The sequence below is a fragment of the Canis lupus genome, chromosome 30 (assembly GCF_003254725.2).
Source record: "Canis lupus dingo isolate Sandy chromosome 30, ASM325472v2, whole genome shotgun sequence".
Classification (NCBI taxonomy): Eukaryota; Metazoa; Chordata; class Mammalia; order Carnivora; family Canidae; genus Canis; species Canis lupus.
This window is the reverse complement of record NC_064272.1, coordinates 40,111,324-40,133,631: the sequence shown is the minus strand read 5'-3', so window position 1 is coordinate 40,133,631 and position 22,308 is coordinate 40,111,324. Positions and strand designations below refer to the sequence as shown.

Sequence of the window (22,308 nt, the reverse complement as noted above, 5' to 3'; positions counted from 1 at the left end):
GCTGAATTCTACACTGCTTTCTACACAGAGCTTACTCCATGGCATCTCCTGAACTTGGTACATGACACCATCTCTAGCAAACTCTCACTGCAACAGTGTTCAAGTTCCTCTCCTGAATTCTGTCCCCAAACACTCTTTGTTCTCTAATACTTCTCCCAAGATTACTCCTTTATTCTGTATCCTCCTACAAGCATGTACAATTATACTATTTAATTGCATTAACATGTAGTTTGTTTTAAAATAATTTTAATATACATACTATATAATGATCCTCAAGTAAACTTATAAGCACCCCCAGGGTAGAGGTTTGTGTCTTCTATTCCTCTTGTGTTCCTACCCTGTATCTAGTAAGTGGTTCTATATATACTGATACTAACAAGTGTTCTCAGTCAATTTTCCACCTGTCATATGTACAACAGGAAAGATTTCCTAATTTTCAGTTTATTTTTATCTTCATTATATAGCAGGCCTCCTTTAACCATGACAGAGCTACTGAAAAGTACCACAGTTTATAAAATCACAATGAGAAAAATTAAGATCGCTCAAAAAATAAAGCGTTTGGGAAAACAAAGTGCCATTAAACATACTTCTAACTTGGTAAATAAGAATTTTAGAAGATACCTATTTTCAAAAGAAATCAAATTTGACAGTACTTAAAGCCTGCTTCATGCAGTCATTTCTGAAATCACCTTCTTTAACTATTCAGGAAATACTACTGGAATATTGTTACCTGGCTGAGCAAATTCTTTTACAAACACAGTCTGTCTCTTTTTATAGTCTTAAACTTTCTAAATTGCTTGAAACTTAGTATCTTTTGTACTTCCATTATCCCTTGTTTAATTTCAGCACACCTTGAAAAAGATTTGCCACCATGCTTAGAGGCATATGTTTCTCCAGGTCTGATCCTTCATTTAAGTATCCTGAGAAGGTAGATCATCTATCTCTACGCCATCCAAACAGGCTTGACCACATGGTTTCAGGGGAGGAAAGGCAACAACTGTCAGGGTGTTTTTTCATAGGCAAAAAGATGACAGATTTTTAAATTCTAGCATACCGGTATAAAAGGGTGCTAACTCAAAACCACAGTTGGTAAAGGACTGTTACAGAGCAGATTACTTAGCTTCACCTAATGGACTCTTTCTCATTCCAAACCCATTCAGGGACTACACCAGCTACTCTTATGTAACCCTTGTTTTCAAAACATTTCGTATGTTACAACACAGCAATTAAAGTCAGACTATTAGGCAGGCCCGGCGGTCCGGCCGCACTGGGTCTGCTCGCGCGGGGTGGCCCCGCTGTGCGACCTTGGCAGGGGCCGCGCCACCAGGGAGCTGTCCGAAACCTCGGGCCGCACCGCACCTGCACCGCCCACTCCGAAACTCAGGGCGGCCCCACTCGCCCTCTCGGGGCCTCCGGGCTTGCAAAGTTTGGGAGCCGCCGTTAGGAGCGCTCGTCTGCGGCTGCACGAGCCCGGGAGCCCCTTGGGTGAAGGCGAGAGGCGGCCGGGCTCCTTTGAGAGTTCCTGCAGCTTAGAGAAAACCGGGAGGATATACTGAATGCCAGAGACAAATTAACAGAGGTCCTTGAAGAGGCCAACACTCTGTTTAATGGAGTGTCCCGAGCAAGAGAAGCAGTCCTAGATGCCCAGTTTCTCGTTTTGGCTTCAGATTTGGGCAAAGAGAAAGCAAAGCAACTGCGTTCTGATCTGAACTCATTTGATATGTTAAGATATGTTGAAACTCTACAGACACATATGGGTGTAAATCCACTAGAAGCTGAAGAACTCATCCGTGATGAAGATAGTTCTGATTTTGAATTCATAGTCTATGACTCCTGGAAAATATCAGGCAAAAGAGCAGAAAACACCTTTAGTAAAACCCATACATTCCACTTCTGTTGGGTTCAATACAAGGAGAGTTCCCTGTGCCAAAGCCACGAAGTGAACGTCCAAGAAAAGGTCCCACGACAGAATAGAAGACAATGCCTGACCAGTTAAGTGAAATGGAAGAATCACATCAAGAAGCGACAGAGAAAGAAGTGGAAAGAATTTTGGGATTGTTGCAGACATATTTCCGAGAAGATCCCGATACTCCTATGTTGTTCTTTAATTTTGTGGTTGATCCACATTCTTTCCCCCGAATAGCAGAAAACATCTTTCATGTTTCCTTCATTATAAGGGATGGTTTTGCAAGAATAAAGCTTGACCAAGACCGACTACCAATAATAGAACCTGTTAATATTAATGAAGAAAGTGAGGGAATTGACCAAAACACCCAAATTAGGAATCAAGGAATTATAGCTCTGAGCTACCGTGACTGGGAGGAGATGTGAAGACCTTCGAGATATCAGAGCCTGTGATTGCTTCAGGCCAAAGCCAGCAGAGGCTAAGCACTTGACGCCAGCAAAGGACTCAGATGGATAGTGAAATCCAAAAAGGGAAGCAGCATGTATTGTATATATTGTATGATTAAACATTTTTAAAGACATTGTTTTTAGTAAACTGTAGCTTTTGATAGTTAATGAATTTGTCATGGTTGTCTTTGATTAAAGGAAATTCACTGCCATAAAAAAAAAAAGTCAGACTATTAAAATCTAGCTAATGAGATGCAACAAACATCCTTTCTTGGTTAATAATCTTTTAAAAGAATTGTCAACACAAACTCAAGACTCATGAAATCGGTTAAATCATCTAGCACAGAATCAAAACTCTCAGAACGGTCCACAAAGATCATTTAGTTCAATGCACATCTATAACAGAAAGTTGGATGTTAATCCTCTAACTTAATCTTCTCCAGAGTAAGGGCAACCCTTACTCTGGAAACGCATTCCTTTTTTTTTTTAACATCTCTACTTGGTAGACCTTGGATATCACTTGGTCAAACTGCATCATTTTACATATAAGGAAAAACAGACTTCAGGAAGGTAAAATGACTAGCCGAAGGTCATATAGGTCTATGGAGCCATTTTACTTATCAGTTACTAAATACTATTAAAAAAACCAAAACTTTATGATAGTCTGTAATATGACAACCTAATAATAAAAGGATAATTGTTCATTAAACTCATGAATTTACATTGTAGACTATCGTTACTGCCTAGAAATTCTGTTAACTTTAAAAGAAAAAATTTAGTGAGTTCAAATTGATAATTCTAAAGGTAAAAAACAAACTACAGCAATTTACAGGAGTTATTCTGCAAGTTCTCTACATGGTTTGCAGTGATTCATATCTAGAAGCAATACCACATCACAAATAAATATTCCCTAACACTACTCATTTGTAAGAGAAGAGATCAATGTCTTGGAAGCTCACAGTTATCATCACTCAACATGATTAGTGATTTAAGATATTATATCTTATTCCTCAAACTCATATTTTAAAATCAATTACATCAGAATTATTATAGTAAACGGAAAAAAAAGTCAAATTGAGAAAACTCAAAGAAGAAATAAAAACCATAACTATATGAAAAGATATTTGATCTCATGATCAGATAAATGCAAAATTTAAAAAGATAGAGTTTTTTACCCATCAGATTGAGGGGAAAATGTTAAAATTTTAAATACCAGATGTTGGCAAGGTACTCTCTTATGCGACTAATGGAATGTAACCTGAGACCTCCTCTTAAGACAGCAATTAGCAATATATATCAAAATTTTAAAAGCACACAGTCTTTGACCCAACTATTACACTTCTAGAGCTCTATTTTAAGTAAATAGCAGCATATGTATATAAGGATGTATGTATAAGGACTCTTCCTTTGTAGCAGGTTTATAAATGTAAAAAATTAGAAACAACCTAAACTGTCCACCTTTGGCTAAAAAGATGTACAGCTAAAAGCTATATGGCCATAGAAAATGAGACGGACACGAGCAAATATTTTCAAGATACATTCTTAAGTAAAAACCACCAGTCACAAAACAATTCATGATATGTTAATATATTTTAGGAGTAAAAAAAAAGATTTGTGTGGGTATTATAATTTCAAAATCCACAGCAAGAAGACTAAAAGAATGTACAATTTGTTAACACCTATACTTCTGAATTAGGAAGAGGCAGTTGGGAAGAAAAGGGGAATTTGATACCTTGCTCTGCATATTACTATCTATATGTATCCTTTATAATACAAACGTATTTGTGTACAACCTAATTTATAATCTTTAAAAGTAAAACTAAAACCTGCAGCTTATTAAGAATGGGTAAAAAGAAAAGGGAGCTAGAATACCCAAGTCCACAGAAAGCAAGAACAACCCACTGACAAATTCTCTTGGGCTCCCCTTACTTTCTCTCTTTTTTTAAAAAACTTCATGCAGATAATCATCTGATAATTCTTTCTCCAGACATATCACAATGTGCATCAGATTACAGCTTTCTTTACACTAATGATGTTTTCTTTTTTTTTTTTTTAATTTTTATTTATTTATGATAGTCAGAGAGAGAGAGAGAAAGGCAGAGACACAGGCAGAGGGAGAAGCAGGCTCCATGCACCGGGAGCCCGACGTGGGATTCGATCCCGGGTCTCCAGGATCGCGCCCTGGGCCAAAGGCAGGTGCTAAACCGCTGCGCCACCCAGGGATCCCTAATGATGTTTTCAACTACTACACAGCCCTTCCAAATTCCCCAAGTAGATAGAATTTGGCCCATCAACCACTTAAATAAACCATTGCTTAAGATGGGTTACCACTATAAATGACATTCACATGCACACAGTTCAACACTGTTTTCAAAAAAAGTAATTTTTAAAAATATCCTAGAGTTTTCTCAATGAGAAAATTTGAAAATCTGGAAGTGGCGTTCTAGTAAATTATGACAAAATCTTGAAAGAATAGAGTTGTCTCTGTGATAAAATCTGAAAAATTTGAAAAGATTGCATCTTTACAAAAATTGTAAGAAAGACTTAAAAGGATTTTAGCAAAACTATCATATTAATTCAGAAAGCCAGGATTAGCTATCTAAACAGAGTCTGTTGCACATTTTCAACACAATGAAATCTAACCCATCGAAATAATGACATCAGATTCCATCCACATTCTCGATCTTCTCACCTTTCCAAAGGCAGATGCTCCAGCACAGATGTGTGTGTAACTGAACTGCTTCTGAGTTGCCAAAATCAATGGCGTCAGTTCCTCTGAGAATTAAACACATTTTATAAACACATTTCATAATATTTTCATATTCTTATATTTAAGCATACTTTAGATACTAAACTTTTTCCACTGGAAAATCTCACCTGGAAGGAGGCCTTTGTATGTATCATGCTGGGCCACCAGAACTTTGGCTACACCTGCTACTTTGCAGAGATCTTGTGCCACCTATAATTAAAAGAGTTTTTTAATTATCTAAGAGAAAAATATAAATAGAGCCACCACTACAAAAATCAACAGAGCATAAGATATTAATGGCCAACTACAGAAATCGTTCTTATCAGAAAAAGGACTTAGGGGAAAAAAGAAAATTATTTAATTAAAAAAAAAAAACTTAGGCTAATTAATCTTACTACCAATTGACCCTAAACAAAAATTCCTGCCTTGGAAAAAAAAAAAAAAAAAAGTATTAACTGATAAGCCAAAACTAGCGCAGCTCTCTATTCAAATTTAGTTATAAATTGTACTTTTTACCTCATTAAATGCAACGGTAAATTCATCATTTTAGAAACAGTGAAAAAAAAAAAAAGAAAAGAAACAGTGAAAATGAGGCAATGGTTAGGTTCTCTCATACACACACACAATAACACAGCCAATGGGCCTCCTAGACGTAAAGAACAGGACTTAACAACACTGGTTTACAGGCCACTGCACTTTATTTGGCAATAGTAATTTCTGCTGGTATTAAAATTAGTGAATTTAGGCAATAGAAAAATCTTATATGATGGTCCATTGTCAACTTCTAATTTCCTGCCGAGTTACATGTATGTATCTATAATAAAGCAAAATAATTTTTATTTTAATTTCTCATTTTTCCTGTGTGGAATCAAAATGAAGTTCTGAGAAAGCTTTTTGTTTACTGAGATTTCCTATATACAGAAGGCAAGCAGAATTTCCCCTTTTGAAACAAAGGGTTGCAGAAGGGGAGGTTGGTGGGGGGTAACTGGGCAACAGGCACTGAGGAGGGCACTTGATGGGATGAACACTGAGTGTCATACTACATGTGGGCAAATTGAATTTGAATTTAAAAAATGTAAAAAAAAAAAAAATAGGAATGCCCCCTTTTAATTCTCTAAATTACAGCAAGACTGGCTTCTGCTTTAGCAGAGACAGAAACATCACATCATGGTCTTCTGTCTTCTTCTTTACCTCCATGCCAATTCCCCGATGAGCAGGCATAAAAAGCTGTGCCTCCTGCCTCCTTCAATGGAAGGAAAGGCTGCAAGAATATTCACTGTTTCCGAGGTTGCAAAAGTACCTCTGCTGCACCAAGTATTCACTGGCACACTGTCTTCTATCAAAATGATCTTTTTTACCAGCAAAAAATTCTGGCACTACATAGAAAAATCACTTGCTACTTACGATAAATAGCTACCAAAAAAACATAAAACTGAAATCTGCTTAGGCTATTAAAAGTCTCCTTATACAGGTACTGTTTTTCTTTCAGATTAGAATGTGACAAACCAGTAAGATTGTAACTAAAGAGAAAATTATTTCTGCTTTGATTTTTCTCAAAATAGTGTAAATAAAATAGCATTTCAAATATTTTTAAAATATCTGAATATTTATTTAAAATCACAGTCAAATAACCAAACCCAGAACTTACATTAAATCTAAAAGCAGGGCAACCAAAAAAAGCTTACTCATGTCATCATACATCGTGGTTACTATCAAATAAATAAAAGATGCTATAGTTGTTAGCAGGATTTAGGTAAAGAAGTCCATACAACTTAACCCCAAACCTGCTAGAGTACATTCTTTCAAGATACTGATTTCACGTAAGATAGTAGTGACGCCTGCATTCTGCATCTGCATTATACCACATGTTCTGAGGCAATGCCATTTAATAAAAAATAAAATCCTCTAAAAAGAAACATACTCTTTCCAGATTTCTTCCTCTGAGGTTCAAGTCCCCAACTGCACACCTGGCAACTCCTGTGTGGTACAGGAGAGAACTGGTGATTCAACTGAATTGAAGCATGATTCCATGCCCAGTGGTACGAATCCTGCAAATCGTATTATAGCACCCTTCTAAAGGGTTAGTTTACAAAGCTGTTATCTCATTTCCTCAACAACGAAAATGAAATAATCTTTTAGTAACAGCTACAGTTTGAAAAGCATAATACTTACCTGTGAATTCTTACACCAAGTAAAAATTAGTACCGATGATACTTTGTGCAGATTTACCACTTTCAGGAATTAAAAGCAATTAGCTAGTATATTCATCAATACACAAAAGGGATCGGCTATTAACCTCAAACTCAAATATTATCATTCTACTTGGTACCTGATGGCACATGATGGTGCCAGTGGAACTAAATCAAGTATTTTACCTCATTTCAAAAGACAGAATGCTTAGTGAGCAAACCTTTTAGTTCCTTTTTCACATGTAGTAATGACTGTGACATTGGCCATTTAATGAGGATTAGTGCCCAGTTTGGGTTACAGTCCTCAGCATAATTCTCTGTTGCCATCTTTCCCTGTCTCTTGATGGAGATTATATTTGCTATGGTTGACCTTAAAAATTTCTCACCTTGTCACATTTGGTTCCAGCTACTAAGCAAGACACTTCACCTCCAAGATGTTTGGCTGCAGTGATGGTATTTAATGTAATGGGTGCTAGGGTATCATTTGCATGCTCGGCTATTACCAGGGTACTCTGAAATCGTAGCAGTGAGGCCTAAAAGGAAAAAAAAAGAAAAGGTTTACCTCTAATTGTTAAGCATGTGTGCTTTAAAAAAACAACTGTACACAACACTCAGTTCTATAAATGTATTCATAAAGTACTTCCTTAATGGCAAAAATTAAGCTATTTGTGTCTATTTTCTATTACTAATATTCTTTCCTAAAAAAGAGAAAACACAAATTTGTATTGTCAGAAAAATTTAATTGCTCCCACTAATCTAAGCTTCTGAATATTGTATGCTCAATGAGAAATCGCTAACTACATCTAAATTAAAATTCTTAAGTAGAGGGGCGCCTGGGTGGCCCAGTCAGTTAAGCGTCTGCCTTCAGCTCAAGTCATGATCCCAGGGTCCTGGGATGGAGCCCCTTGTCAGGCTCCCTTTTCAGCAGGGAGTCTGCTCCTCCCTCTCCCTCCGTCCCGCTTTGCCACTCGTGCTAATAAATAAATAAAATCCTCAGTTCGAGGGGTGGCCTGGGTGGCTCAGTTGGTTAAGCATGCAACTCTTTATTTCCGCCCAGGTCACGATCTCAGTCATGAGATTGGGCCCCATTTCAGACTGCGCTGAGTGTGGAGCCTGCTCGAGATTCTCTCTCTCTCTCTCTCTCTCTCCCCCTCTGACCCTCACCCCCATCCCCACTCAGGCATGCGTGCTTTCGCTCCCTCTCAAAAACAATAAAAATAAAATAAATATAAAATTCTTAAGTGGAACCTATTAAGAATGAGGAATCCAACTATTACCAAGTACATTCACTTGCAGCAAAACTGCTAAAGATACAGTATATCCAGAAATAATGGGTTTGAAATCAATTACTAAAGCTGCTTTCTATTGTTTCAGGCATAATATATTCAACACCCAAGTAACTGATAATGTAAATATGTCTTTAAAATACAACACCACATAGTAATCTTGCTGGGTTTCAATTGTTTAAACATGTTTCTGAATTCAAAAAAGAAGCTTGCAAAACCGTATCTTGAAACCAACCAGGACCCATCTGTATCTACTGTTGACTATCAAGAGACCACTAATAAATAGTTCAAGGTCATCTGGAAGAATTTCAAACACCAGGAACACAAAGATGAACAAGAATGGTCACCGTACTCAAAGATTTTAAGGGAAATAAGATTTGCTTACATACAATTATGGGAACAGTTTTTCAATTAATGAAGAAATACAAAATGCTGGGGGGTTCCAGATCATGAATTATAAAATCAAAAGGAAGAAGGGAAGAAGTTCAGGTGTTCCTGTCTAGTGAAAACATGAGGAAGGGCACCATAGCTGTGACGGAATAATAAAATTCTGGAACTATCCTTGTGAAAAATCACAATGAGAAATGAGAAAAAGAGCCATTGAGGATCAAATGGCATAGCTATATGGCTTACTTCAACAAAAATCTTTGATCTGGAGTTGGAGTGAGGAAAGCATGGTTTAACATTTATACCCAGAGCTGGATATTTACAAATTATAATGTACATATATTTGTATAATTCACAAATTTAAAATGCTCATTACACAATTAAATTTTCAAAATACATATTTTTTCATTTTCATTACTATACTGTACATACCAGCTGCTATATTTTAATATTCTTCACCTTTGTATTGGTGAAGTATATGAATATACCAGTTTTGCCAGTCCTTTAATATATTTGGTAATTAGTAGCTTTTTATTATTATAAACAACACAGGGGCACCTGGCTGGCTCAGTCAGTGGAGCGTGTGATTCTTGATCTCAGGGTTGTGGTTTGAGCTCCACACTGGGTGTAGAGATTACTTTAAAAAATAGTAATAAAATACATTTAAAAAAACAAGCAATGCAGAGAAGATCATCCTCATAACTAAATCTTTGCACTCATCCTCAACAAACGAGAATGTTTTATTCTAGAAAAACCTTCTGATTGGAAGCTGGCTAGACCTTAGCTGCTCTGACTCCATAGAAGAATAAGCTAGATTCAATGGAACCTTCAACAAGCTATAGGGACCCTTCTTCCCCTAAGCTTCCTACCTGTATCAGTTCATCCTCAACCTCCTCCTCAGTCCTCTTAATCATCTCTATCTTTGATGCACCAATCCCAGAGCTGGGGACCAGAGACTCTAGGGATATGCCAGAGGAAGGAATCACTGCATTATATACCATGGATGGCATTTGTCTTTTTCCTCCCTTTATGTTTACTCAAAGGAAGCAAAGAAGGAGGAAGAAATGAGACTTTTGTTGCTGCCAGATCACGTACTTGCTTGTATAACTTTTTTTTTTTTTACAATAAAACTGCTTTCTTACAGGAGGTGGTTAAAGTATGCATATCGTATGATTCTTTTCTTATGACAAATTGCTCTAATTGGTGTTAGATCAAGAAACAGGCACATTTTTAAAGGTTTTAATACTCACTGACACAAACTGTTCTCCAGAAAGTTGTAGCAATTCACAACAGGTCACAATTCTTGAGATGGAATCAAAGTTCTTAGAAATACCGTGCCTATTCATCAAAGAATCTAATACAACTTTTTAAAATCTACATCTGTAGAAATATGTAGTACTTTCTCTTCTTTTTAATCAGAAGAGCACAGTATCTTGCAATGAACTCTAATAAAGACTCAATGGCCTAATTTATTATTTAAATCACATTTCACAAGAATTGCCAGTAATAAACTACTTATTACCAATATATATCAGACACCATATTGTGATGTTTCACACACCATTTACCATAAAAATTATGAGATTTCCATCACTATCTGAAGAATAAATCCAAGATTTGGTGGCAGAAGGCCCATATTTGCCATAAATTATAGTTCTATCATAAGACAATTAGGCAGTTCTCCCAAGGAATCATCAAGCTTTTTAGAGCTTCTAGGGGGGATACTGTATATTCTTATTAAAAGACCATTCAAAATTATAAGAGTAAACAACAACAACAAAATATTCATAAGAATCCACTTGGTTCATCTACCTGATTAATCTTTACTAATTACTATATACACCATACAGGCATTCTATATACTTTACCAACTGACTCCGTATAGTTTTTAATACTGAGCTTCTTTCTAACTCAGTTCTACCTTTTATTCCTCAGATACCACCTAAAGAGAAGCTTTGGCACCTAAACATGGTTATGTGGCTTAATTCAGCAATAATAGTTGTGTGTAGCAAGAGAAATTGGTCTGTAGCTTTTAAAATGTTATGCCTCAATCTAGAGCCCAGTTTCTTTATCTGCAAATTGAGGGAGATGAACTAGTTCAAAGGACTTCAAACTACATTCCATAGACGTCTAAGGGTTCCAGGGAGGCACACCTCAGGAACCACCACATAGGATAAAGTAAAGCTCAGACAAGCAGGGTTGCCAGAATGGCTCCTCAGCTTTGCTTTAACCAAATTAACTACACCAAAATATACAGTGAGAGAGCTGACCGCGGAACAACATGGGGAGTAGAGTACTGACCCTTGATACAGTCAAGAATCTACATGTAACTTTTGACTCCCTGAAAACTAATACCCTATTGTTGACCAGAAGCCTTCCCAATAACATTAATAGTCGATTAACACATATTTTGTAGGTTATAGGTATTACATGCTATATTATTACAATAAAGTAAGCTAGAGAAAATAAAATCATTAGATAAGAAAATATTTATAGTATTGCACTCTATCCAAAAAAAAAAAAAAATTTCACATGCAAGTGGACTGGTACAGTTCAAATCCATGTTGTTAAAGAGTCAAGTTAAACAGCTGGCTCTTGATTTTGGTTCATGTCATAATCTCAGGGTCCCGGGATCCAGCCCCACAAAGGGGAGTCTGCTTGAGAATTTCTCTCCCCCTGCCCCTATTCCCACTCATCCTCGCTCACATATGCACATGCTCTTCTCTCTCAAATAAGTAATTTTTTAAAAATGTGTAAGCAGACTCCAGATTCTGAGTTTTTAATTACTAGCTCACATCAAAGTACCATCACTTTTAAGCTGTTTTATATACATATCCCTAGCTTTTCAAAAGTTCATTTTATGCCATTTCACTTTTATGGAAGACCTACCTATTTTCACTAACCAAAAGAAATCTGAAGAGGATTTTCTTTTTTATGAAAAAAGTGAAAAGCGAAAACAGCATTACATTTGTTTTGCAGCCAGCTGTACCCTGAAGCATTGTGCACTCCAAAGCAGTGAGAGTGGCACCATCAAGCTCTTTCCCTGAAACTACACTCAGCAGTCAAGCTACCATAGCTTTGAACTGTGTGGGCATCTGTGATTTATCTCTATTTATTTTGTGCATTCATTAACAAGACATGTCCTATCATATCAGAAAAGCCTAAGATTCTCTCTCTGCCTGTGTCTCTGCCTCTGTTTCTCTCTCTGTGACTATCATAAATAAATAAAAATTTAAAAAAAATATATTAAAAAAAAAAAAAAGGGATCCCTGGGTGGAGCAGTGGTTTGGCGCCTGCCTTTGGCCTAGGGCGCGATCCTGGAGACCCAGGATCGATTCCCACGTTGGGCTCCTGGTGCATGGAGCCTGCTTCTCTCTCTGCCTGTGTCTCTGCCTCTGTTTCTCTCTCTGTGACTATCATAAATAAATAAAAATTTAAAAATATATATATTAAAAAAAGAAAAAAAGAAAAGCCTAAGAGAGGTTATCTTTGGGTCTGAGAACACTTCAAAAATTTTATAAGTTAATGGCAATTGCTTCTTCAACTGTGAAGTGAAAACCTCATGAAAGGTTTTATAGGAAAGCTGCAGGGAAAACCGGTATATGGGTCACTCTTATAAGATTTCACTTAGCAGATATTTTCCTGATTTTTAAAAACTAGCACTGCTCAGGGACACCTGGGTGGGCTCAGCGGTTGAGCATCTACCTTCAGCTCAGGGCGTGATCCCGCATCGGGCTCCCCGAGGGGAGTCTACTTCTCCTTCTGCCTACATCTCTGCCTCTTTGTCTCTCTCATGAATAAACAAACAAAATCTTTTTAAAAAAAATAGCACTGCTCAAAAAAGAAACAAACAAACAAAAAAGATGCCAAAGCCCTCTTTTCCAGGTCTAAAAATTCTACAGCCTTAAAATCCTACTTTAGGTAGAGGAGTGGTATAGATGCCACTAAAGATTCAAAAAGTACAGATCCATTACTGAAAAGGTTTTTAAACAAAAGTTACATTTTATTATCTCATGATCCACTGCATCTGTACACTTTAAGGCCCTCTTTTTTATGGAGAAAAGGGAGCCAAATTATTAAACATTTAAAGAGAACTATTGAAGGACTTAATAAGGTAACAGCCCAAAAAGGAATCCCAACCTCTTCCAAACAGTTAAATAACTTAACGCAGGCTTCAGTCACCGTAAGTTCTGGGTCCCTGACCTTATGTGGGCCCTCAAAACTGCCTGACAATGTCACGATGCTATCCCTGTTGGTACTCTCACTCGCCAGGGCAACTGTGTCAAATATCCCCTTCTGATGTTTGTCAAATGCCAACAGAGTATGCTTCCTACCCTGAGAGCTTCATTTTCTATTTTATTCAACAATGAAAACTGAAGCCATTAGAGGGGACCTGCTTCGCCTTCCTGATATCCAACAGAAATTCCCACCCCTGTCCTATCAAAATGGAAGCTGCTACAGATCACTTTATCTGGGCTCTCAAGTCTGTCCTCTCAAATCTAGCAGAAGAATTCTTTCTAATCTCTCAGCAAGATCTCCAACCTCTCCCATTTTCCAGGGCTCCTTCCCATCAACATTTAAACATGTTTGAGGCTCTCCCAATTTTAAAGAAGCCAAAATTAAAAACCCACAGCCCCACCTTCCATTCCAATTCACACCAAAATTACCAATAGATACTTTTCAGGCTTCACCTTACTTATTCTCTCAGAATATTCAAAATTATTGACTATTCTCATTGCCATGGCTTAATTTATAATTTATCACCTATAAAAAGAATCATGTATATATTGGAGGAAAGAGATATTAAATCTTGTTCCCAAGCGCTGGACCTAAAATTAAGTTACTTCTGTACATCCAACTGCTTAACTTGCCTAACTTCTCAAACACTCTCCAACTAAGCAGATCAAAATCTTAACTCCTCTTTCCCCTGATCCTCTAACCCCTTACCACACTGCTTCTCCAGAATTCTTCAGGGGATGCACCACTCTCTAACAAGCTGCCCAAACCATGATCTGAGAGTCACATTCAGAGGGTTTCTTCTCAACCCTCACATCCAATCAACTGCTAAAGTCCTAACAATTCTCCCCTTCTAAATATAGTATCTCCTAAATCCATTCACTTCTCTCCATCATCAATGCCACCACCTGTTGCAGGTCATTATCCCTCTCCTAGATCACTCCAAACATCTCCCAACCCAGCTTTCCCCCCCTGCCCCAATCCATTTCTCCCACTGATCTTTCCATGACACAACTCTAGCACATTATTCCCCTGCTTAAAACATATCAATTGCTTCCTGCCCCATTAGGATTAGTAAGCTCTTTTTAGGTTGGCTTACCAGGCATTTATTTTATGGTGTGATCTACCTCTCTAGCCATATATTTCTCTCTCCATTTACACCTTATTTTCAGATATTTGAACTTGCCCTGCTCTCTCTGACCCCAAGCCTTCCCTCATATTGTTCCGTCTACCTAGAGGACCTCTTCCTCTGTTACCTGATTAGCTTCCAGTCAATCATCCTTAAGTTTTCTGCTTAAATGCCAATCTTTCCAAGAAGCCTTAGTACAGTGCAGTAGTAAAGAGTACAGGCTCTGGAGCCACCCTGCCTGGCTTTAGACTTCCACCTCCACTGTAACGTCTCTGTGTCTCAGTTCCCTGATCATAAAATAGAGATGAAATGATGATGATGATAACCTCACAGAGTTGTGAGAATTGAAATACGGGAAAAGTGGCCGGAACACAAATTCTTGATAAAAGTCAGCTACGTATAAAAGGTTTCTTGGGTCTCCTTAGACTAGTTAACTTTGCTACCCAATACAATACACTGAATTGCCTTCATTATATGTAGCACTTACCACACGTGACTATACTTCTGATTATTTTGTCTCCACTTGATTTTGAGGGCAGGGGCCATATTTTATTTTCTTACCACTATAACCCCAGCTTCTACTTCAGTGTCTAGCCCAGAGGAAATATCTAATAAATGAATTGAACACTGATTTTAAAAACCTCTTCATCAAAAAAATGAGAGGACAGGCCACAGATTGGGAGAAAAAGATTTGCAAAAGGCATAACTGATAAAAGGCCATCACTGAAAAGAACACAAAGAACTCTTAATATTCAACCATAAGAAGCAAACTGATTTTTAAATATGGGCAAAAGATCTGAACAGACACCTCACCAAAGAAGATATACAGATGGTAAATAAGCACATGTAAAGATGTTCAACATCATGTATCATGAGGGAACTGCAAATTAAAACAAAACTGAAATACTACTGCATACCTATTAGAATAGTGAAAATCCAAAACGCTGACACCACCACATGCTGGTGAGGATATGGAGCAATAGGAACTCTGGTGGAAATTAAAAATTGTACAGCCACTTTGGAAGACAATGTGGCAGCTTCTCAAAAAAGCTGCCATTCTCAAATCTTGTCATACAATCCAATAGTCATACTCCTCAAATGAGGAGTTTTGAAACTTATTTACACACAAAATCCTGCACATGGATATCTACAGCAGCTTTACTCATAACTGCCAAAACTTGGTAGCAGCCAAAATGTCCTTCAGTAGGTAACTGGATAAACTGTAATTCATCCAGGGAACAGAATATGCAGCACTTTAAAAAGAAGGGGAAAAAAAGGTGCTATCAGGCTATGAAAAGGCTACATACTATATAGTTCCACTTAACACGCTGGAAAGGCAAAGCTGTAGCAAAGCTGTAGCAACAGTGAAAAGATCAGCAGCTGCAGGGTTCAGGGCAGGAACTGAGAGGCAAGAAGCAGAGCCTGGTATATTTCAAGGCAGTGAAACTGCTCTGTATTTAATATAATGGTGGATACATGCCACTGTCCATTTGTCAAAACCCATAGAATATAGAATACTAAGAGTGAACTATATAAATATGTAATGTAACTGTGTCCTAATGTAAACTATGGATATGGGTGATAATGTCAATATGGATTCATCCACTGGAACAAATGTTATCACTCTGGTGTAGGTCCCTGATAGAGAGGCTAGGGAGGGTGGGGAAGGTGAGGACAGGTGGGGGGGGGGGGTACATACGGAAACTCTCTGTACTTTCTGCTCAATTTTGCTGTGAACCTAAAATTGCTCCCCCAAATAGTCTATTTTAAAAAAAAATCTGTTGCTTTAAAAAACATCCTTTAAATACTTCTATACACTGAAATATAGAAAGCAATTTTAAGACTCTAGATCTGCCTTTCCCCAAGGTTGCTCATCTAAGCCACAGAAAATCAAAAAGACTGTTGTCTTAATTCTTCCAAGAATGAACACAGCTAGACAGTGGATGCTTTAAATGCCTGTTGCCATCTTATACTTACACTTCCTTTTGTGTGTGTGACTTGTGACTGTACAAGAAGTTTATTGGGGAGTACTAGAAACAGCATCTGTGAGGCATCAAGGAAACAGGCCTGGGCAGTGGAAGAAGCTAAGCTCCAAGATTACTATGCAGTCACAACAAAGATAGCTGATCCCACAAGAAGCCCTGGAGATCAGCATCAGGCTCCCTGCTCACAGGGGAGCTGCTTCTCCCTCTCCCCTCTGCTCCTATCCCACCCCACCCCTCACTCATGCTCACTCTCCCTCAAATAAATAAAATCTGGGGGGGAGGACTTTCCAAGTTCTAAAGCAAAAATTAAATATGTAATTAAAGCCACCTATCCCTACTCTACCGTACATTTTGTAATAATAAAATGTATATTACATTTATGTACTTAAACTAAATAACTTACTTTAACCTCTTTAGTAATAAAATATGGCAACTTTTAATCATGACTAGAAACGTCGTATGACATTGATTATAATATTAAAAATATACTCAACTTCATTCACTTTAAAAACAGACAAGACCCTTAGTAGACACATTGGCAGGCAGCATAATTCTACAGAATTCACCTTATACAATAAATCTTTTAGAACCCCATCAAAATTGGCTCCCTTTCTTCTTTCAAAAGAAATTAAAATTTGCATGCAAATTACAGAGTTCAAGCTCATTTGTCAGTGACAGGGCATGGACTCTGAAAAATGTCATGTTCCTTCACACCAGTTTCACAGCATCTGAATTATGATTATTACTCTTTCCCGTCTGGCAGTGAATATAAAAACAGGAATATTCAAATGCCCTTGAAAAGGGTTGCTTCACTCTCCGCATAAAATATTTCTTTGGTATCTTATTAGTCAACAAATCAATTTCAAATGCAAATGAATATAAAACAATACTCATAATTCAGATTAATTTCCCCAGGAGAATGTTAACTAATTGCAAATACCTATTTTCCTCTTACTGCGTTCTCCAGCTTACTGTAGATGTAGAATACCACCTTCACTGAACAGACGACATTGAAGAGCCCCCCAAAGAGGAAAGACTTTGCTCAAGGGCACAAATCAGGTCAATACTGGAAAGAGAACCTGGATACCAAATGCAAGTCATTTACTTTACATTTTACCTTTTTTTTTTTTTAACTGTAGTAAATAACACCTAGAAAATTTATCATCTTAATCATTTTTAAGTGTGCAGTTAACTATATACACGTTAAGAGTTCAATATAATTTTTCAATAGATTCGCTTTAATCTATTATTAAAAATATAGTTTTGTGAAAATATATCCTCCTAAATAACTCATGGTTAGCTATGGAAGAAATCTTTTTAAATTTCAAGAGTAGGGATTTCAGATAAACTATTTGGGTTTATGACATCATTGATATATAAATGTTGGGGTTCAGAGCCAATGGCCAAGAAAAAATTCTAGACCTGTCTTCAGTGAAAAAAGGTGATTTTTATTATAGCACAGGGACAGGACGGGTGGGCAGAAAGACCTATGCTGCGGTTTTGACGGGTGACTGATTATGTACTTTCAAGTTGAGAGAGGGTTAGGGATGGGGTAAGTCTCTAAGGAACTTTGAAAGCAAAGTTTTCAGGACCTTGAGGGGGGCCAGCTACTGTTGGGAAAAAGCCATTTATTACTGTCTTGTAAAACCTTAGTCATAAGACCCCTCAGATGTATATCAGTAGGCCATATTCTTGGAGGATGATTGCTAACATGTATCCTGGGAGTAGAAATAAAGGAAGCTTCCAAAGGAATTTTTACATGTTAAAGAAGATTTATAGGATACTGGAGGTCAGGATAATGTTAATCTAAGATTGCCTTTTGCCCTTAACAAAGTATTAACATAGAGGCAGCTGACTTCCTAGAGTGAAGGTCACTCTACCTGTTTCAAGAACTTGTCAGTGGGCTGTAGGCAATAAAGAAATTTCTTTTCTTCTGCCTTTGTTTCCCACATCATTATAAGTAAATGGAAGCCAGGAGGGACTCTCACTTTAGAAATACAGGACAACCTGAAAGCATCAAGGGGTGCCTGTGTGGCTCAGTTACCTGGCCAGCTTTTGATTTTGGCTCAGGTCATGCTCTCAGCCGGGACCAAGCCCTATGTCAGGCTCTGCACTCAGCCGGGAATCTGCTTGAGGATTCTCTCCCTCTTCCTTTGCCCACTCCCCCAACCCTCGTACGGGTGTGAGCATTCTCTCTCTCTCTCTCTAAAATAAAAAGTAAATGTTTTAAAGAAAATGTAAGATACTAATGGATTATAACCTACTAAATAAAGGATGCATGATAAATAAGAAAGAAATCTTCATTATAATAGAATGCTAATACAGAAGGAATGATGGAATTAGAAAATTACCATTTTACATCACAGTAATAATTTCTCTTAACATCAACATTATGTTAAGACTAGTGGGTGAAAGTCTGATGAGAAAGAGGAGACTCACATAATCTCAATATATCTCCCTACAGGGATCCCTGGGTGGCGCAGAGGTTTAGCGCCTGCCTTTGGCCCAGGGTGCGATCCTGGAGATCCGGGATCGAATCCCACGACAGGCTCCCGGTGAATGGAGCCTGCTTCTCCCTCTGCCTATGTCTCTGCCTCTGTGTGTGTGTGTGTGTGTGTGACTACCATAAATAAAATTTAAAAAAAATTTTTTTTAAATATATATCTCCCTACAAGTTATTTAAAAATCATAAAGGGAGGGGATCCCTGGGTGGCGCAGCAGTTTAGCGCCTGCCTTTAGCCCAGGGCATGATCCTGGAGACCTGGGATCGAATCCCACGTCGGGCTCCCGGTGCATGGAGCCTGCTTCCCCCTCTGCCTATGTCTCTGCCTCTATCATAAATAAATAAAAATTTTAAAAAATAAAAAAATAAAAAAAGTAAAAATCATAAGGGAGAAGTAGTAACTTGAGAGTGGAAAAACCTGATAACTTTAGCCAAGTAAAGTTAACATCACCAATAATGGGATAAATCAACATTATGAGCTTCCTAGCATGATGCGCTGAGAACACATATCACTTCTGTGAGACTCATGAGGAAATACCAGATGAACCTCAATCTGGGACAAAAAAGAAGACCTATATTCTTCAAAAATGTCAATGCCATCAAAGCCAAAGAAAGGCTGAGGGGCTTTTCTAACAAAGACTAAAGAGACATGAAAACTAAATGCAAGGCACAATCCTGGACTACCCTAAACCAAACTGAGAGAAAAACTGCCATAAAAAATATTAATGTGACAAATGACAACATCTGAATGTTTGTAGGCTGGATAACAATATTGTATCACTGTTAAACTTCCTAGTTTTGCTGATTTTACTGTGGAAATGAAATGTGAACCTCCCTGCTCTTAGAAAATACACACTACACTGACACAAGAATAAGGGGCATGTCTGCAAGATTTTCAAATGGTTCAGAAAAATAACAAGGGGCACCTGGGTAGCTCAAAGGTTGAGTGGCCAACTCTTGGTTTCAATTCAGGTCATGATCTCAGGGTCCTGGGATCAAGCCCTGAATCCAGCCCCACGTGGGCTCCGTGAGGAGTCTGCTTCTGGATTCTCTCTCTTCTTCTTCCTCCACCCCTCCCTGAGTACACACCCTCTCACGCACATGCTCTCTCTCCCCCTCTTGCACTCTTGTACACTTTCTCTCAAATAAACTAAATATATATATATTTTTTACTTATTTGAGAGAGAGCAAGTGAGGGGCAGAGGGAGATGCAGGCTCCCCACTGAGTAGGGAGCCCAACATGAGGCTCGATCTCAGGACCCAGGGATCATGACTGAGCCAAAAGCAGATGTTTAACTGACTGTGCCACCCAGGCACCACAAATACATAAATCTTAAAAAAAAAAAAAAAAAAGAAAGAAAGAAAAAGTATCCATGAAAAGAGATGAAGCAAATGTGTCAAACTGTTAACAGCTGGTGAAACTAAAAAGGTTTTGAGAATTACATATATTATTCTTACAACTTTCCTGTAAGTTTGAAATTATTTCAAAATTTTAAAAAGTTATGTATGTGTATTTACGGATCTATTTTAGAAGTGTTCCTATCACTTCCTTATATTCTTGAAATTCCACTCTGAAATGTTCTTATTCCTTTAGAGCAAGCACTCTACTTAGCCTGACTTCAGATTTCCAAAATGAGTCAAGGTCAAGCTTTTTGGCAAACCACAATAAAGATCTGAAAATACCATGTATGTCTATTAGCAAATTGTGTGACAAGAATTTCTTAAGCTAATCATTTCACTTTTCACATATCTACAAGACATCCTAAATTGTCCCTACTAAAGTTACTTCATTCATTCATTTATTTGCAAGAGAGAAAACATGATGGGGGAGAGGGGGAGAGGGAGAGAGAGAAGCAGGTTCCCGGCAGAGCAGGGAGTCCCATGTGGGGCTCGACACCAGGACCCTGAGATCAAGAGTTGAGCCCAAGGCAGAAGCTTAATCAACTGAGCCACCCAGGTGCCAAATTATTTCACTTATGCCAGACTTCTAACCTGCCCACAAAATTACCTTTCAATAACTGCGTAGCTATTTTCTGCCAGTCTGACTCTATACGTGGCATCTTCCAAAGCCATGACTCTAACTTGTTTATGCCTACATCTCCTGGGGAGAAAAATGTTCTGGGAGAAAGACTGACCTGAAGGATGGAGATCTGAACTTTTCTCACAGGGGAGAGGGGCACACAGGTTTTGTTGCTGTTTAATGAAGCAAGGAACACACACACATACAAAAGAGCCTACAGACATCTCGGAAGATTGCAAGTTCTGTCTCAGGGAGAAAATCTCTGGGGTGGACAGGAAAATATACACGCCTAAAACAACCTGCGGAGGAGGACAAACCTGCGGAAAAGGAAAAAGGTCACCAAGGTCTCTGACCCAGTTTAACGACCTTGTTTTTCACTTAACTGGAAAACTTAGAGAATCCACAATATAAATTGTCACTTCACTTGTAATCTGTCAGTCTCCAAACACTATCATCCCAGAGCGTAGAGACAATATGCTCTCTATCAGCGTTTCGCGCAAGATGGAAACGTGGCAAACATGATTTCTAAGTAAAGCATCAGAAAGCGACCGCGGTCAGCAGCCCCGCTCCTCGGCCAGCACCGCAGACCCGGGGTACAGACGCCTGCCCTCCAGGCTCGCGGCGGCTGCCCCCCCCGCCCCCCGCCAGCTCCCGGCACCTCGCTCCGCCCGGTTTCCCCGGCCCCGCCGCCTGTCCTGGCCACGCCCCCTGCCCCCATCTCCTCCGCCCCGCCCCCTGTTCCTCGTCTCCTCGGCCCCCGCCCCGCCCCCTGCCGCTCTGGCCCCGTCTCCTCGGCCCCCGCCCCGCCCCCCCCGCCCCTGGTTCCCGGCCCCCTCCCCTCCCCGACTTTCCGGCCCCGCCCCTAGCCCCGCCCCCTCCCCCCGTCTCCTCGGCCCCGCCCCCTGCCCCCGGGCCCGCCCCCGCCCCCGCGGGCCCCGCCTCCTGCCGCCCGACCCCGCCCCCTGCCCCTCGGGCCCCCTGTCTCCTCGGCCCTCGACCCCCGGGAGCGCTCCCGCGAGCCGCCCGCAGAAAGGCTTCGATGTCCGGGACGCGGGGAGCTCGCGGGTCCGACGCAGGGCAGCCGGCCGCGCACCTGAGGTCACCCTGACCCGCACCTCGGCCCCGCCCCGCCCCGCCCGAAGGAGCCCGGCGCCCGCCGCACAGCCCCGGCCCGCCCGCCTGCGCCCCGGCCCGTCGGCGCCCAGGCCCCCGCGGGGCAGCAGCCGGCCCGCCTCCCTCCGGCACTCACCGCCCGCCGGAGCCGAGCTGTGGCCGCCGCTCGGAACATGGCGTCCGCTCCGTCCGCCCCGCAGCGCCGTCACCGCGGCCGCGCAGCCCGGGAATCCCGCGAGACGCTCGGTCCCAGCAGCCCATTGGCCGGGCGGCAGCCAATCGGGACGGCGGAAGGCGGGGGCGGGGCCTGGGAAGTGGGGCAAAGGGGAGGCCTCGCGCGGCGCGGCGGGGGCCGGCGG

The 22,308-nt window shown here is 39.8% G+C and overlaps 1 protein-coding gene and 1 pseudogene across 4 annotated transcripts in view; one reads left to right on the top strand and one right to left on the bottom strand.

Annotated features, from left to right (window-relative positions):
- ETFA (electron transfer flavoprotein subunit alpha) overlaps positions 1-22,225 on the bottom strand; it is a 77,231-nt gene extending 55,006 nt beyond the window's left edge. For all 4 annotated transcript variants that reach the window (XM_025472079.3, XM_049104335.1, XM_049104334.1 and 1 more), the window contains exons 1-4: positions 22,086-22,225; positions 7,677-7,823; positions 5,230-5,311; positions 5,045-5,127 (exon numbers count right to left, since the gene is read on the bottom strand). In XM_025472079.3, coding sequence (XP_025327864.1) covers positions 5,045-5,127; positions 5,230-5,311; positions 7,677-7,823; positions 22,086-22,124 — 351 coding nt within the window. In that variant the 5' untranslated portion in view covers positions 22,125-22,225. The remainder of the gene's footprint in view (positions 1-5,044; positions 5,128-5,229; positions 5,312-7,676; positions 7,824-22,085) is intronic.
- On the top strand, positions 481-2,503 carry LOC112675437 (non-structural maintenance of chromosomes element 4 homolog A-like; annotated as a pseudogene).
- Positions 22,226-22,308: the final 83 nt, after the last annotated feature.